This window comes from Halichoerus grypus, chromosome 12 (genome assembly GCF_964656455.1).
Source record: "Halichoerus grypus chromosome 12, mHalGry1.hap1.1, whole genome shotgun sequence".
Taxonomy (NCBI): domain Eukaryota; kingdom Metazoa; phylum Chordata; class Mammalia; order Carnivora; family Phocidae; genus Halichoerus; species Halichoerus grypus.
Genome location: NC_135723.1, coordinates 4,394,607 through 4,410,062, shown reverse-complemented (window position 1 = coordinate 4,410,062; position 15,456 = coordinate 4,394,607). Strand labels below are relative to the sequence as shown.

Sequence of the window (15,456 nt, the reverse complement as noted above, 5' to 3'; positions counted from 1 at the left end):
TGCCAGAGGTGGGGGCGTAGCATGGGAAAAATGGGTGAAGGGGATCAAAAGGTACAAACTTCCAGTTATGAAATAAATAAGTCACATGGGTGTCATGCGCAGCTTGGTAACGATACTTAACACTGTATTGCATAGCTGAGAGTTTCCAAGAGGGTAGATCTTAAAAGTTCTTGCCACAAGAAAAGAAATTCTAACTGTGTATGGCGATGGATACAAAATATGACCGAGTCTGAACCGAAAAGTTTAGGTACTGAAAAACAGAAATGCGAATAATACCTAACAGCAACCAGTCATGGGGAACTGTTTGGAAAACAAATAATAATTTATTAGCATAACTGATACCTTTCCTTTTCCCTTACATGCAACATGACGTAGTAGATATACTATTAAGAAGTTGTATTACCTCCATGTTGGTGTATTGCTTTTATTTTTTTATTAAATTGCGATATCCTGGGTATCAGGGGTCCGCGAACGCTGTGTGACTTGGGGGAAATGACGCATCTTGTCTGAGACGTGAGGTGTGATGGGAGCTGGCAAGGATCACAAGGGCACCGTGCCTGGTATCCGAGACCAACTCAGCACATTTCTTTCTTTCTTTTGTTTTCCCCACGTGTTTTATGGTTGGTCTAATGTTGTTTTTCACCAAAGCCTGAACCAGGAAATGGTGTGCTGCTCCATTTCAAATGTCAGCCCAGGTGTACAGGACCTCAACCTGTTCTGAATCATCCAGGCCCTACATCAGGTCCTATGTCTCAGTGCCGAGTGGAGGCATAGGCTGAGGATGTGAGCGTCCTGCCTCCTTTTTTCCTTGCCATAAAGAGAATGCAACACCCCCAAATTCACTTCTCAAATGCCCCAGCTACACCCCTGTTGGCAGCAAAAGACATGTTCCTGAAACAATTCTACTCCCATGGAAAGACCGACTTGCAGAAGGCAGGAGACAACCCATACAAGCACCCTTCTGTGGCAAAGGCACCCATCAGTTCCACGGGGGGCTGGGGGGACACCGTCTGGGCCCGGGAGCCGGTGTTCTCACCCTGGCTTCACCCCCGGATTGGGACATCCGCCAAGTCATGGAGCCACGCTTAGGTCTTCATCCACAGCCTAGGATGTTAAGGACCACCCAGCAGGGTGATGGGAGCAGTAAGAGAAGCACACAGAGCCCCCAGCATAGGGCCTGGCACCACAGGAATAGCCTTGCTGAGCAGTGGTCCAGACCTCAGTGCTGGGGCATGGCTGGGGGTGGGGGGCTGCTCCTAGAGCAGGGACAGGCTAGGTGCTGTTCACCATGCCCTCCCCGAGCAACATGCACGTTAACGATAAAAAAGGGGCAGTGGGGATTTGGTGGAGTTAAATCCATTTGTGGGAATCTGGATTAAAGAACCTATATTCCATTCTTCTTGGAGCCTCACTTTTTTTTTTTTTTTAAGATTTTATTTATTTATTTGAGACAGAGAGAGTGTGTGAGCATGAGCAGGGGGAGGGGCAGGCAGAGGGAGAAGCAGGCTCTCTGCTGAGCAGGGAGCCCGATGTGGGACTCGATCCCAGGACCCTGGGATCATGACCTGAGCTGAAGGCAGATGCTTCACCGACTGAGCCCCCCAGGCGCCCCTCTTGGAGCCTTTCAAATGCTACCATACAGCGTTACTCTCTGAGAAGGGGCAGGAGTGTGTGCTTTTTCCCAAAATACTCTGTCCCATTCTTCTTTTTGTATTATGCATAATGAGCTTTAGGAAGTATGGCTCAAGGGTGACTCTCTGTGACGTTGAAAAAGTCACTCTGCTTCCCTGGCCTTAGTTTCACTACCTGAAACTGATGCACACACCCACCTCTGCCCTTCCTCCCGAGCAGCCCGGCAGCTCCAGGACAAGAACAGGGCTTATTTTCCACCCCTCTCTGGCCCCTGCTTAGTTTTGGTGCTGAGAGGACACTTCTGGGGCTAAACATGGTCCCCCTCCTCCTGCTTATCCCCCACCCCACAGGGGGACAGCCAGAGGCCACAGGCCCAGAAAGCCATCCCAGGACACTTTAGCCAAACTCTGGACCAAGGCCTTCCTCAAACACCATTTCCACGTTCGAGTCTCTGCACTTGTACACATACTGTCCCTTTGCCTTGAATTTTCTCGCCACCTTCCTTCACCCCAATAACTTCTTCTGTCTTGCAGGTTCTCTGTGTCCTTGCTGATTTTCTGCCTGCTGGATCTGTCTGGTTCTGAGAGCCTCTGACCGCAAGCATGGGTTCATCTCTTCTCCCTGGCATTTCTATCAGTTTGGCTTCACGTATTTTGATGCTCTGTCGTTAGGCACCTACATACACATTCAGGCTTGTCACATCTTCTTGGAGAACAGACTCCTTTATCATTAGGTAAGGCTCCTCTTTGTCCCTGATAAGTGTCCTTGCTCTGAAGTCAGTTCTGTCTGAAAGTTTCATATGTTACTCCTGCTTTCTTTGGATTAGTGCTAACATGGTGTCTTTCTCCACGTCTTTCCTTTTAGCTTACGTGTCTTTATATTTAAAGGGGCTTTCTTGCAGACAACATATAGTTGGGGCTTGTTTGTGGATCCACTCTGATAATCTCTGTGCTTTAATTGGTGCATTTAGTTACTTTTTAAAGCTTTTATTTATTTATTTTGAGAGAGAGTGAAAGAGCTCACATGTTGGGGGAGGGGCAGAGGGAGGAGAATCTCAAGCAGACTCCCTGCTGAGCGTGGGGCCTGAGGCAGGGCTTGATCCCAGGACCCTGAGATCAAGACCTGAGCCAAAATCAAGAGTCAGATGCTTAACCGACTGAGCCACCCAGGTGTCCCTTTAATTGGTGCATTTAGACCAATGGCACGCAACTGTACATTCTTATGCTTTCCATTTATTGGCTTCCTTCCTTCCTTTCCCCTTCCTTCCTTCCTTCCTTCCTCTTTCCTTCCTTCCTTCTCTTCCATTCTTTCTGCTTTCCTCTGGTTTTAACTGGATATTTTGCATGATTCTGCTGCTTCTCTCTACCTCTGTCTCTCAAGATTTGACTGAGATACACTTGGTCCAGGGGACCTCAGCAGGCTTGCCTTCCCTGACTCTCAGCCCCTCTTGCTCTATATCAGCAGCTTCCCGTCAGGACCACTCAGTCTGTCCCCTGGATGGGAATCCCTGTGAGGGCCCAAATGCCAGGATGCAGACAGGACCCTCCTGGAGAGCCTCAGGGAGCCCGGGAGCCTGGGGCCTGAGTCCCATTGCCTCATGCTTGTCTCCGGGGAGAGTGACCCTGGCCCTGAAGCAAGTGGGAAGATGGGAGGGGGCTTCAGAAGGAAGAGTCATGAGGTGGGGTCCAGGTCATCATTTAGGGCAAGATAAGACCTCAGGAGTCCAGGGAGTAGAAGTGAAGATCCATTTCACATACCACACAACATTCCTAGAGCTGTGAATGCCTGACTTTGCTTGCTGTTGGAGATTTGGGGATGATGGAGGCAAGACGTCTGCCCTCCAAAGGCTCACAGTCTGATGGAGGAGGTGGACACTTGAGACACAGAATCCTGAGAGCTCCCAGCATGGACTTATTCAAGGATTCCAGGAACACAGAGACCTGGTCTTGAGAAAGTTCCAAAAACCAGCTCAGTACAGTGAGCTCAGCCTTGTTGCATGACTAGTTCAGCAGTGGCGAGGCTGGAGGGACCACGTGGTCAGGTGGTGGTCAGGCTGGATGCCATTCTGGAGAAAGTGGACTTGAAGCCTAGACCAGCCTCCCTGACCTCTCAGGGTTGCAGTCATGGTGGCGGACTTCCCGAACTCACACTGGATATAAACATGCAACCGATTTCCCGCTGGGTGGCACACCGCGGTTTTAAAACGACATCCTGACGCTTTCAGGGATAGGATCTGGGTGTGGGCAGGGGGGGCCACAGCGGGTCTTGGGAGGGGCAGGGCCCAGAGGGAGGAGGCCCTGAAAGGGGAATCAGATGAAGGCCCCAAAACCACAGACCCTCCTTGCTGTGGGGCCCGGCCCGCCCTTGCCCACAGGAAGCGGGAGGGAGATGTGATGAGGAAGCTGCCACAGGTGCCGGGTGGGCTGAGATGCCCGGAGGTGATGCCGCCCCAGCGTAGCAGCCAGCAGGCCTCTGGAGAGCCTGGGCCCGCCCTGCTGGGCGTAGGCATGGGTGCATGTGCCCGGGGACACCCGGGGAGGGGACCCCTGTGTGAGAGGCCCAGGGATGGGCAGTGCAGAAGGGAGGCCTGGAGCTGACCCATGGAGGGACACATAGAACACCTTGGGACAATTCACATGCTCAATGTCACATCTAGTTGGTTTGACAAACATGGGAAAGAAGAAGTGAAATTTGTTAGCTGTACCGAGATCCATGTAGTTCACTTCAGGGGACAGTTTTGGTACCAAATTATCCTTGTTATGCAAATTTCCTCCCCAACCGGCTGGTTCCCAGTTGTGCACGGGGACCTTGGTGGCTACATCTGCTTCCCGTCGTGCCGATTCACCGGGTAGCCACAGCCCATCTGCTCCGCGGGCCAGCACCCTACTGCCGGGGAGGAGGGACACTTGGGATGGCTCTTGAGCAGGGAGGGGACATCGTCCTGCTCCCTGGGGCGCCCACTGGCCCCAGAGGAGGGCAGCCAGGAGACTGAGCTCAGGGATGTCAGCCTTGTTCCTGTCCTTGGCCTTGCCAAAAAGTGAAAAAAGCAAGGGGACTTCACCATGATATCTATACCTGTGTCCCTGGGAAAATACTGCCCAGAACTTGGCATTTTTAAAGCAGCAGGTCCAAGTTGAGGCCTGAGGCCCGCAGTATACAGGGCTCCTGGTTTCTTCTCTGCCACCCCTCTGTGGGGGTGCTCCCTGAATGTCCCTGTGAGTGTCCTGGACCCTCAGCCAGTGGCTCCTTCTCTGCCCCTCCTCATTTCCACTGCTTTCTTGGACCCGGTTGTGGCCTCTCTTCCTGCACAGAGAAAATCCGGGGTGCTGCACGCAGCTGGCTTTCCTTTCGTGGGCTCTTCAAAGCCACTGCCCTGCCCCCCGGTCTCCCTCTTCAGGCACGTGGCTCATCTGTCACTTTCCTTACAGCCAGCCATCCACATCCTGGTGACTCTCAGGTCTTGGACCTCTCCCTACAGCTCACCTGTTCTTGTCATCCGGTCGCTTAGAGAAGACCAAACCTCGCTCCCCTCTTCAAACCCTCTGTGGTCTTAATGGCTCCTCTAGGATCTGAGACTGTTATTCCTTCAATGAGCAATGGATCAAATCATCTTAAATAGGGAATTATGTAGCCTATGTTCATGGAGAACCACCTTCACCCAAGGGGCCGCAGTAACAAAAAGCCACAGACTCGCGGGGATTAGAAACAACAGAAACTAGTTCCCAGAGTTCTGGAAGCTGCAAGTGTGAGATCAGGGTCAGACTGAGGGCCCTCTTTTGTGTGATGGCTTCACGCTGTGTCCTCACATGGGGACAGGAATCTCTTTGGGGCCCCTTTTATGAGGGCACTAATCCCTTTCCTGAAGGCTCTGCTGGGATTTCAGCACATGGACTTGAGGGGACACAAACTTTCAGATCAGAGCAGGCACCTAGGCTCTTCCAGGTAATCTTGTTGACTCTGAGGATGTGGCAGTTAGTACATTAAAAAAAACAAAACAAACCCAGGGGCGCCTGGGTGGCTCAGTGGGTTAGGTCCGACTCTTGATTTCGGCTCCAGTCATGATCTTGGGGTCGTGGGATTGAGCCTCTCATCGGGCTCCACACTCAGTGGAGAGTTTGCTTGAGATTCGCTTTCCCTTTCTGTCTGCCCCTCCCCTCTCTCGTGTTCTCTTTCTCCTCTAAAATAAATAAATAAATCTTAAAAAAATAAAATCCCAAACCACCCCATTCATGGAAATCACATTCTAGTGGCAAGAATCCAAGCCCTCCCATCTTTGCTTCCCTCTTATCTGGACTCCCTTCCAAGGTCAGCAGCTTGACCCCTGCGGGAAGGACCGCCTGGGTCCTCCCTGGTTCTCACTACATCCAGTGGCTCCCTGTCACCTGGTTGGTCACCTCATCACACTCTTCTGGAGGCAGGAACCGAGCACGCTTCCTTCGGCTTTGCTGGGCTGTGCTTCCTCCTGGGTCTCCTATCCCCCATCCCCCACAGGGCTGGGGCTCAGTCTTCCGGGGGGTGCATGAACTTAAATGCTGCCTGAGTCCAGGGGAGCACGTTGGTCTCATTCAGGTCAAGGGAGTTTGCAAGACCACTGTGATCACGCCTTGAAGCTGTGTCCTCTAATCTAGGTTTTATGTGTAACAGCAATTTATTTTGGTTTTCCACTCTCTAATCCTCTTGTCTCTGAGTTGTTTCAGACTCAAGAGGGGAAGAGAGAGTCATTATTAATTGTTCTTCCTCACTCAAAAAAAAAAATAGGTTTGGGCAGAGGAAGAGGGTTAAGCTGTAAACTGTGTTGGGGAGAAACGGGATGGGGAATCAGCTTCTCTGGTCTGGGGGAGCTGGTCCCACGCCCGGTGGGTGGACTCCACGCAGACCCCCAGCTCTGGAATGATCAGCAGCGGGTCTCTGGAAACTGCGTTTTTAACGACCACCCAGGTGATTCTGAGCTGCATTTGAGAACTAGGGTCACGGGGGATCTCTGGAAGCCCTGGCACCAGGGTGGGGTTGGGGTGGGTGAGCGAGGAAGCCTTGAGGCAGCTGGGGATTGGGAATTTGGGTTCAGGGCAGGAGGGGCCAGTGAGAGGACAGGAGCCTGGCTGTGAGGCAGCACTGTTATCCTCAGAGCCAAGGGGCTCCATTTCCTCCTGTTGTAGAGGGCTTGGGGGGCGGAGTGTTTGGGGAAAAGCAGGTAAGACTGCCAGGAGGCAAGCAGAGCAGGGAGTGGTGATGCTTTGGCAGCATCCCTGAGTGGGTGGGGCTGGGCCACCTCCTGCTTCTCCAGGTTCTGGTGCAGAGGAAACCCAGAGACATCAAGCAGATCCTGGCCTGGGGAGGAACTCACCGTCCCACCCCTAGTCTTGTACCAAACACTGGGTGCCCTTGATTTTCCTCTTGTGCCTTGCTCTCTGTTTGGAGTTGAGAAGCCATACAAAAAAAAAAAAAAAAAAAAAAAAAGCACAGGACTTTTAGAAAGTGCTGAAGGGATTCTGTTCCTTGAGAATCCGTGTGGATCTCGATGACAACGCACACTTCCACCAAGGAGTCACAAAACCTCCAAGACATTCGATTTTGATAGAAAATATGACTAATTAATTAGCAATGGGAACGGGGATCTTTGGCTTCTGGACCCACAATCCTGATCTTTAGCTCCCCCAATTTCACACTAACTTTTAAAATATAGGGCGACTTTTGGGGCACTGGGTGGCTCAGTTGGTTAAGTGTCTGACTTGGGCTCAGATCATGATCTCAGAGTCCTGGGATCAAGCCCCGCTTCAGCTCAGCAGGAGTCTGCTTGTTCCTATGCCCCTCCCCCGCTCATGCTCTCTCTCTCTCTCTCTCTCTTTCAAATAAATAAAATCTTTAAAAATATATATATAGTGTGACTGTACATTCACGGCACATATCGGGAACAGAAGTGAAGTGCGCAAGAGCAGCAGTTTCCTTGGGGCGCCTGGGCGGCTCAGTCGGTTAAGCGTCTGCCTTTGGCTCAGGTCATGATCCCGGGGTCCTGGGATCGAGCCCCGCATCGGGCTCCCTGCTCAGCAGAGAGCCTGCTTCTCCTTTTCCCTCTGCCTGCCACTCTGCCTGCTTGTGCTATCTCTCTGTCAAATAAATAAATAAAAAATATTAAAAAAAAAAAAAAGAGCAGCAGTTTCCAGTGGGAATGATAAAATGCATGCAGGAAACCTCAGGAGCAGCCCTAGGGCTCCCCGGGGGAGATAGAGAGGGTGGGGGCGCTCAGAGGCTGCTCCGGGTGGGCTGGGAACAGTGGCAGGGCATCAGGAATGCATCACTTCCACTCAGCCTCTTCTGGGTCCTTTGCACCCGCTGCCAACTCTTTGCACCTTGCTGCATCCCACCTGGAATCCGGTGCTGTCCTCCTGGGGCCCACCAGGCACACCTCACTGCCACCCCACAAAGGGGGCACCCGCTCTGGGTCAGCCTTCCCAGAGTGGGTCTCATCATTTGGGCCCATCGAGTGGAGGCAGCGCTGACTCGCAGTGCGCAGGGACCAGGGAAGGCGCAGGGACACTAAAGGTTCAGTGTCAGAAAGATGTGCTGAGAATAAAGGATAATGAAAACCAAGAAATGGAGTCTCTCGTCCTACCGGTGGCTCTTGGAATCGAGATTTGAAACCTCCCTCTCACCTACTGGCCACATCTGGGCCTCCAGGATGAGCCTCCAACGTGTGCAGCTGAGAGCGGGGATGTCTGGGAGGGATCAGCACCAGCTTTCCTCTCCATTCCGTCAAGTTTAATTTATTAAGCTTCATAAGGACGTGAGCTGCCAGGATGCACACAAACACGTTCCTCACTCTCACCATCAAACGTATCCTTTTGAGTGACTTTTTTCCCCTTAGGCTGGGCTCGGCTTATCTGTAAGTAAGTGTACATGTTCGTTATTCTCTGGATCTATGACCCCTGTGAAATAACAAGGGACAGCTGTAAAATGGTGGACCGGATTTCTAAATGGGCATCCGGTCACATCAATCTGAGCAACACGCTCCAGCAGTGAGCTCACCTAAGGAGGCTGAACACTCCCTCAAAAGATGCTGCCTTGTCCAGGGCTGGTTTTGAAAGTCTCCTTTGGGAATTGATGGCAGGAAGGGGCTGATGGGGAAAGAGTAGGACCGTTTATTTAACTGGAGTCTCACCTTGCTCGGATCAAATGTTGCACCACACAGACCTGGTTACCCCATCTCGTTCACTAGGTCTGAACCCATCTGATGTCTGGCTCTCTCTCCAAAAGGGAGATGAGCCGTCTGGCACTGCCCGGCCCTGACCTAAGTGTGCAGTTTTGCAGGGTCAGGACCCTGACAGGTGGCCACTGTGGTCAGCCACTGTCTCCCGCGCCCCCCAGCCATGGACTCGCCTCCCATGGCATTATGCAGCGGGCTGTAAAGAGCATGGGGTGCACTGATCGATGCTCACCACCTCTACCTGCCTCAAATCCACATTTTGAAGTCAAAGGCCGAGACTCAGCACCCCAAGCCCAGTGCAGCTGGGGACGGGAGGCGGTCAGTGTGCCTAGCTGAGCGCTACAAACACGTCTGATGCCCACGCTCACGTGGTTCCCAACTGCGGCTCAGCCGCCCCCAAGGCCCGCCCACCTCCGCTGGGGGGGGGGGGGGAGGAGTCTGCACCAGGTGGCTGCGCCGCAGGGCCCCGGACTTCACGGGACGGGACAGACAAAGGATTTGTTGCATTTATTTGTTCTATCACTACAGAAGAAGCATTTCCAAATGTGTACAAAAGGATCCTCTATTCCTCCAGGGGTACACTACCCCTTGTTCACAGCTAAACAGAAATAATTTAACATCACCAGAGAAGGCCGATGGGAAATACAAGGGCATTTTCTCATTTACAATCCTGTACACGTATTTTCCAGAATGGCGGACGAAGACCTAAAGCTGCACCGGGATACAAGCAAATTGTACCTTGACGATCCCCACGGACAACATTGTAAAAAAGTGTATTAGAAAGTATTTGAGACAATATTGCATATTAATACCTGGTTACATCTGTTCACAGTGAATGCGACCATACCCACGGGTGGATGTGCTTCTTTCTTCTGATGCCTATACACCTTAAATAGATCTGACTGTGGTTCATTTTAAAGTTAAAAAAAAAAAACAACAACACAACACACTGAACTGAATGAAAGCTATCTGGATTTTAAGTAGAGTTGATCCTTCCTTATTGCTGAAACTCAAGAAGTGCAGGTAAAGAGAAATACATTTGCTTCATGATTTGTCTCTGCAAGTCCATCTCATCCCACTTCTGTTTTGGCAAGAATACCACACTGACAAGAGCTACATGGAAATCAAAACAAGAAAAAAAAAACCCACAAAAATAGAAAGAAACACACCCCCCCCCCAAAAAAAACCCCAAACTCACATCTCCATAACAGTAGCTTCCTTTTTCAATGAAGATTCTAAGATTTCTTTATGTGGAGGATTCTCGATTGGAAATGGAACATGCTGGTCTCTGAAGTGACTGGTGCTGGGATACGCCCTTTGGTGACAAAGCAATGACAGTGCAAATCTTTTTAGTGATTCTTCCGATAGGACAGCCCGTGCTCTCGGGTCCACGTCACAGAAGGCACCTAGGTAAGGAGCATGTGTCCAGGCTTTCTGTCGAGGGAAGCTCAGTGACGGGGTCGGGCGGGGCGGGGCAGCAATTTCTTACTGCGATCAACACATGGACCCACGACTAGTGACCCTCCTGTCTCCGGTGTTCATTTTAAAGACGAGTGCATAAAGCCTAGGTACCCTTCAGGACACAGCGGTTCCCAAGACACACACTCACGCCATCCAACAACAGAACAGACCACAGAACAAAAAGGGGGTGAAGTCATGCAAAATCCTACTTTAACCAGCTAGAAGAGAAAACGTTAACAGCTTTTGGTACAGAATAGGACCACCTTTCTAACATAATTTAATTACTTGTTGCCATTCTATGGGACCTTACCTTAAGCACAATAATCTCAAAGAAAAATGGTGTTACAATATAAAACCACAAGAAAAGGTGTGTAAATAGATGGTTACATTGGCTGGAAAAGGCAGTGGAGGGGGGGAGGGGATGGGGAGCGTTTTAGGAAAGAACATCTGTGGCCACTATTTACAGTTCTGGGTTAAGCTTTGTTTGAAGCCACGGGGTGGGGAAAAGTAACTCCTTTCAACCGACTGGCTGTGTGGGATGGATGGAAAAGAACAGGGCAGGTTCAACTGGCCGGCAAACTGGAAGTCTCTGAAGTCTTTCACCTTGAGCATGTTCATATGGCTGAAGCGTGGCTTTCTCTGTGACTGTGTGTGGAATTACTGCTGTCAGCCGCCCTATCTGTCTCTACCCGACTCAGTGCATCCGTGTGCCCGAGTCTCAATCACTGTGACTATGTTTCCAGTTTCAAAACACCATACCGTTCCATAAGCAAAGCAACCCGCGCCTCAAGTACGACATGTGTGGACTCCGTCCTTTCAACAAAATTCATGAGAAGATTTGCTTCTGAAGAATGAAAAGTACTCATTCACTTATAGGATTTACAGTGAAGACAAAGGAATGCGGGTCAGGAGCTAGACTCCCGATGGGGACAGTGCCTTGGCTCTTTGGGAGGCTTCCCGGACCTTTGACTGGTTTAGAAGTTGAGCAGTGGTTCTCAACTTGGGGTGACTTGCTCCCCAGGGGACATTTGGCAACAGCTGGGGAGATTTTTGGTTGTCGAATGAGGCTGCTACTGGCATCTACTGGGTAGTGACCAGGGATGATGTTAAATATTCTGCAAGGCGCAGGGGAATCCCCCACCCCAAAGAATTATCCAGCCCCAAATGTCAAGAGCACCATGACTAAGAAACCCAGATTTAGAATGCATGCAGAGGTGCTTATGGACAATTTTTCTTCTGTTTTTTTTTTTTTTTCATGTTCACATTGGTTCAGTTTTGGCAAAAACACGTAAACATTGGAAATGGTACGCTCTTCCTTGCCTAGGTGGTTGGGATTATTATCCTTAATGATAGGATTAACCTTGAGGGCTACCCCTTCCAGTGGGGCCTGGAGTCACCAAACATCTCAGGGGGGTTCCCGGCAGCGTGCCTGAGGAAGGTTCTACTTCCAGCACCATCTGCCTCTTTCCCGGCAGACCTCGCTGGCAGGTTATGCTGTCGCTCTGCACGTTCCAAGCCCCCCCAGTGAGAAAGGATGGCTCCTATATATGGGTGGGCACATAGGGGCTGCTCTGTCCTTCTGGGGAGAGTTTCAGACTGTTGCAAAGTTTAGTTTCTAGCAGGTAGGTTCTGCGTGCTAGGAACAGGTCCTTGGCTTTGCTCGTCATAGTTCCTTGCTCTGAAAATGACTGATCATTCTGCACGCTTCCTTTATGGATTTTAAGACACGAATAATGTAGAGTGAGGGCGGGGAACGAAATGTACCAACAAACAAAACAGTGACGTCATTGAAATGGGGTCTAGGTTGGGCCTCTGAGGGGAAACAGGCTTCTGGCTGTCGGTGGAACCAGCCAGGGAAGGAAGGAGTGTGGAATTTGGAATAAAGTCTTGGTTTCTGAGGAATGTTACCATTTGAGAGGTTCAAAGGAATTAAGGTCGGCATTTCAGGATGGATGTCAAAACTGCAGTGCCAGACTCTGGGCCGTGAGAGGCACAGACTCGAGAAGGCAGAGGACAGAGGTCTCCAGATCGGCCTCCGGGAGTGTGGAGTTGGGGGTTCCTTCCACCTGCCGGCAAGCTGGAGAAGGCTGAGCACTGCTACAGTGGTTTGGAAACTGAGATGGAGACCACCAGGTCCTCTGACCCCTCCCCACGCCCTTTGCCCGGGGAGTCCGTTTCTCCAACAAGGTACTGTTAGTGCGGGCTGTGACTTATCTATAATCACACCTTTTATAAACTGCAGCCTTCCAGACCTAGATGCACGCGGTCAGAAGCTGTGGCTTGGGTTTCTCGGCCCTGCTGTGTTTGGGGGGCACCTCCCAGGCTGACCCAGGGGCTGTGCTCACTGGGTCTGGGGTGGTGGATGCTCAGCCCAGAAACCAGCTCATTCCTTCCCAGGCTCTGACCTGTTTTCAGGAAACTTTCTCTGAAAATGAGCACTTCTTTAGAGGGGGGGAATTCTAGGAAGCACCAGGGGACGGGGATTTCGGCGAGCAGTCTCTGAGCACATCTAGTAACATAGCAGTTTGGGGGGGGCGGGCGGGGGACTCCCCATGTAACCCTGCATCTAACAATACAAATCTTGTTTTCAAAAGCAAATCAAACCCCAGCCAAACGACCGACTTAAAAAAAAAAAAAAAAAAAAAAAAACAAACCCAAACGAAACGCAAAACCACCTAGAAATCAAAGCACAACGTTCGGGTCCAGTCCGGGGCTCCTGGCAGGAGGGGAGGGCCCGGGGCCCCGCGTGCCTCGCTCGGCCGGCTTAGCTCATGTGGAAGCGGTGCTCGCCCCGCGTGATGTGGGACGAGAACTCGTACCGGTCCTGGCTGTGGTAGCCGCACATGTTGCACTCGAACGGATCGCGGAAGCCGTGGCAGCCCATGTGGATGGTGTACATGACGTGGTCCAGGAAGAGCACCCGGCAGTGTTCGCACTTGTACACCTTCATGGGCTCCCCGCTCGTGCCGATCACCCGGAAGGCGTCCTGGGAGCTCTCGGAGGCCGCCCGCAGCACGTCGTAGGCGGGGTGCTCCTCCTTGATGGACAGGCCATTGCGGGCGTGCGGGTTGATGTGGTTGGTCAGGTAGATGAGGCTGCTCCGCTGCTCCTCGTTATTGCTCTCCGTGTCCGTCGAGTCTTGGCAGCTGTTGCTTGGGGACGCCTCCCGCTCGGAGGACACCGACTTGGCTTTGGAAAGCAGCAGCAGGTTCTCCACGGCGCTGTCCTGGGCTGAGTGGTTGGACCGCGGGGGCCCCTCCGCGTGGGGCTTGTGGAGCTGGTACATGGGGTTGATGACGGGCACCACCTCCGAGCTGCCGGGGGGCGTCTGCACCAGCGGGCGCAGGGACTCGGCCCCCAGGTAGCTGATGGCATTGTTGATGGCTTGGTCCATCACGTGGGTCTGCATCATCTCATTCTCTTTCTCGTAGCTGGCACTGTTGTCATAGGGCATGTCCGACAGGCACTTGTCCCCTGTGGGGGGGGGGGCAGGTGACAGTCAGTGAGGTCGCAGTAGCTCTGCGCATGACAGCGACAGCTGAAGTCTACACGGGTGCGGGGGGGGGCATCCCCACCTCAGGCTGTCCCAGTGCTCCGGCAGACACGCCACACAAACACCTCCCAAATGGGGAAGGTGGAGATATCTCTGCCTATGGTCACCTAGCACAGGGACCTGCCCGGAGTCTGCACTTACACAGAATTGACCGGACAAATGAATCCGTGAACCAGAGTCAGGGTGGGTCAATATAAACAGCACACCTTCCAACTAAATACTCACCCACCACCTGTGTCTTTTCCTCTGGACGGTATAATAGAACACTACTATATTTAATTTAAGATTAATATTTAAATGATGTATTTTCAATAGAGCCTTCTAAGTGATTTCCAGTAACTAGTGAACTTCTCATAAACTTAATTAAAGTACATTAGTATACAATTACTCATGATAGTATGCAATATACTTATTTAAAATAGTATTAGATGGGGGGCGCCTGGGTGATCAGTCCATTGAGCGTCTGACTCTTGATTTTGGCTCAGGTCAGGAGCCCAGGGTCGTGGGATTGAGCTCCACGGTGGGTGTGGAGCCTGCTTGGGATTCTCTCTCTCCCTCTCCCTTTCCCTCTGCCTCTCCACCCCTGCATGCAATCCCTCTCTCTCTCTCTCTTAAATAAATAAAAAAAATAGTATTACATGATGGAATTTCAAATTCAGAACTTTAATACTCAGAATAAAATTTAATCAAAAGATACAACTGGAAGGTTTATCGAAAGCTGACTTTGGGCTCTGAGAGTAAAAAGATGCTCAGGGGCCATGTGCCACAGAGGTATGTGCGGGGAGGCTGGGGGCAAACCAAGGAAGCTCAGGGGAGAAGGTGTGCCATTCATCCGATCTTTCCAAAAATTGAACGGCGCTCAATGAACCACTGCTGAGGACTCTCAGCTCACGAGCTTCACCTCAAGAAACTTCTGGTCTAAGAGCAGAGTTTGCAGCAGTAGGCAAGCTTGTTGCTCCCTGGGAATGGTGAACCCTGAGACCAGCTCTGGCTTCTGAGTAAACATTTGCATCAAGATGCACCTTCTCGGAATACTGGTTATAGGTTCAGTATGAACAGGGCTGCACAAACAGCAGGTCTCAGGCTGTGAAGTCTGATGAAGAAAAGCTTGTGTCACACGGGCTTCTGACCTAGAAGAGTCAGCCAGGCGAGTGGGGCTTGTGTCCCACACTGGGAGCAGCAAGGGAAAAGCAAGGGGAGAAGGAGTCCCCACACCCCCCACACTGACACCTGACCTCAAGGTCTCCTGCTAGCTCTTAGCAACAGGAGGACAAACTCCCTGGTAGTTCAAAACTTATGAATTAATTCTTTTAGAAAAATGTTTCTGACCACTGATAATTGTTCAGGGATCAGACCCATCATACTCTAAAGTATCTTTAGACCTCATTTCTTGCTTGCAGAGGAGATTTATCACGAAATGGCTCAGCCTGCATTCATTCTAATCTACTGGTGGTCAGGAGGGGCACATGCCCTGATAGCGGAACAGTGTGATCCTCAGATTATAGAAAGGAAAACTGGCTGGTGACCAGTCACACCCTCTTCAGAAGCGGAACATATGGATGGAATCTCTCCATGAGGTGGGTGGCAGGGAACACAGAGGTGGTGTTTC

At 51.3% G+C, this 15,456-nt stretch overlaps 1 protein-coding gene across 8 annotated transcripts in view; it reads right to left on the bottom strand.

The window, feature by feature from the left end:
• Positions 1 to 9,325: 9,325 nt before the first annotated feature.
• IKZF1 (IKAROS family zinc finger 1) overlaps positions 9,326 to 15,456 on the bottom strand; it is a 97,844-nt gene continuing 91,713 nt past the window's right edge. For all 8 annotated transcript variants that reach the window (XM_078059918.1, XM_078059922.1, XM_078059924.1 and 5 more), the window contains one exon: positions 9,326 to 13,768. In XM_078059918.1, the coding sequence (XP_077916044.1) occupies positions 13,059 to 13,768 (710 nt within the window). In that variant the 3' untranslated portion in view covers positions 9,326 to 13,058. The remainder of the gene's footprint in view (positions 13,769 to 15,456) is intronic.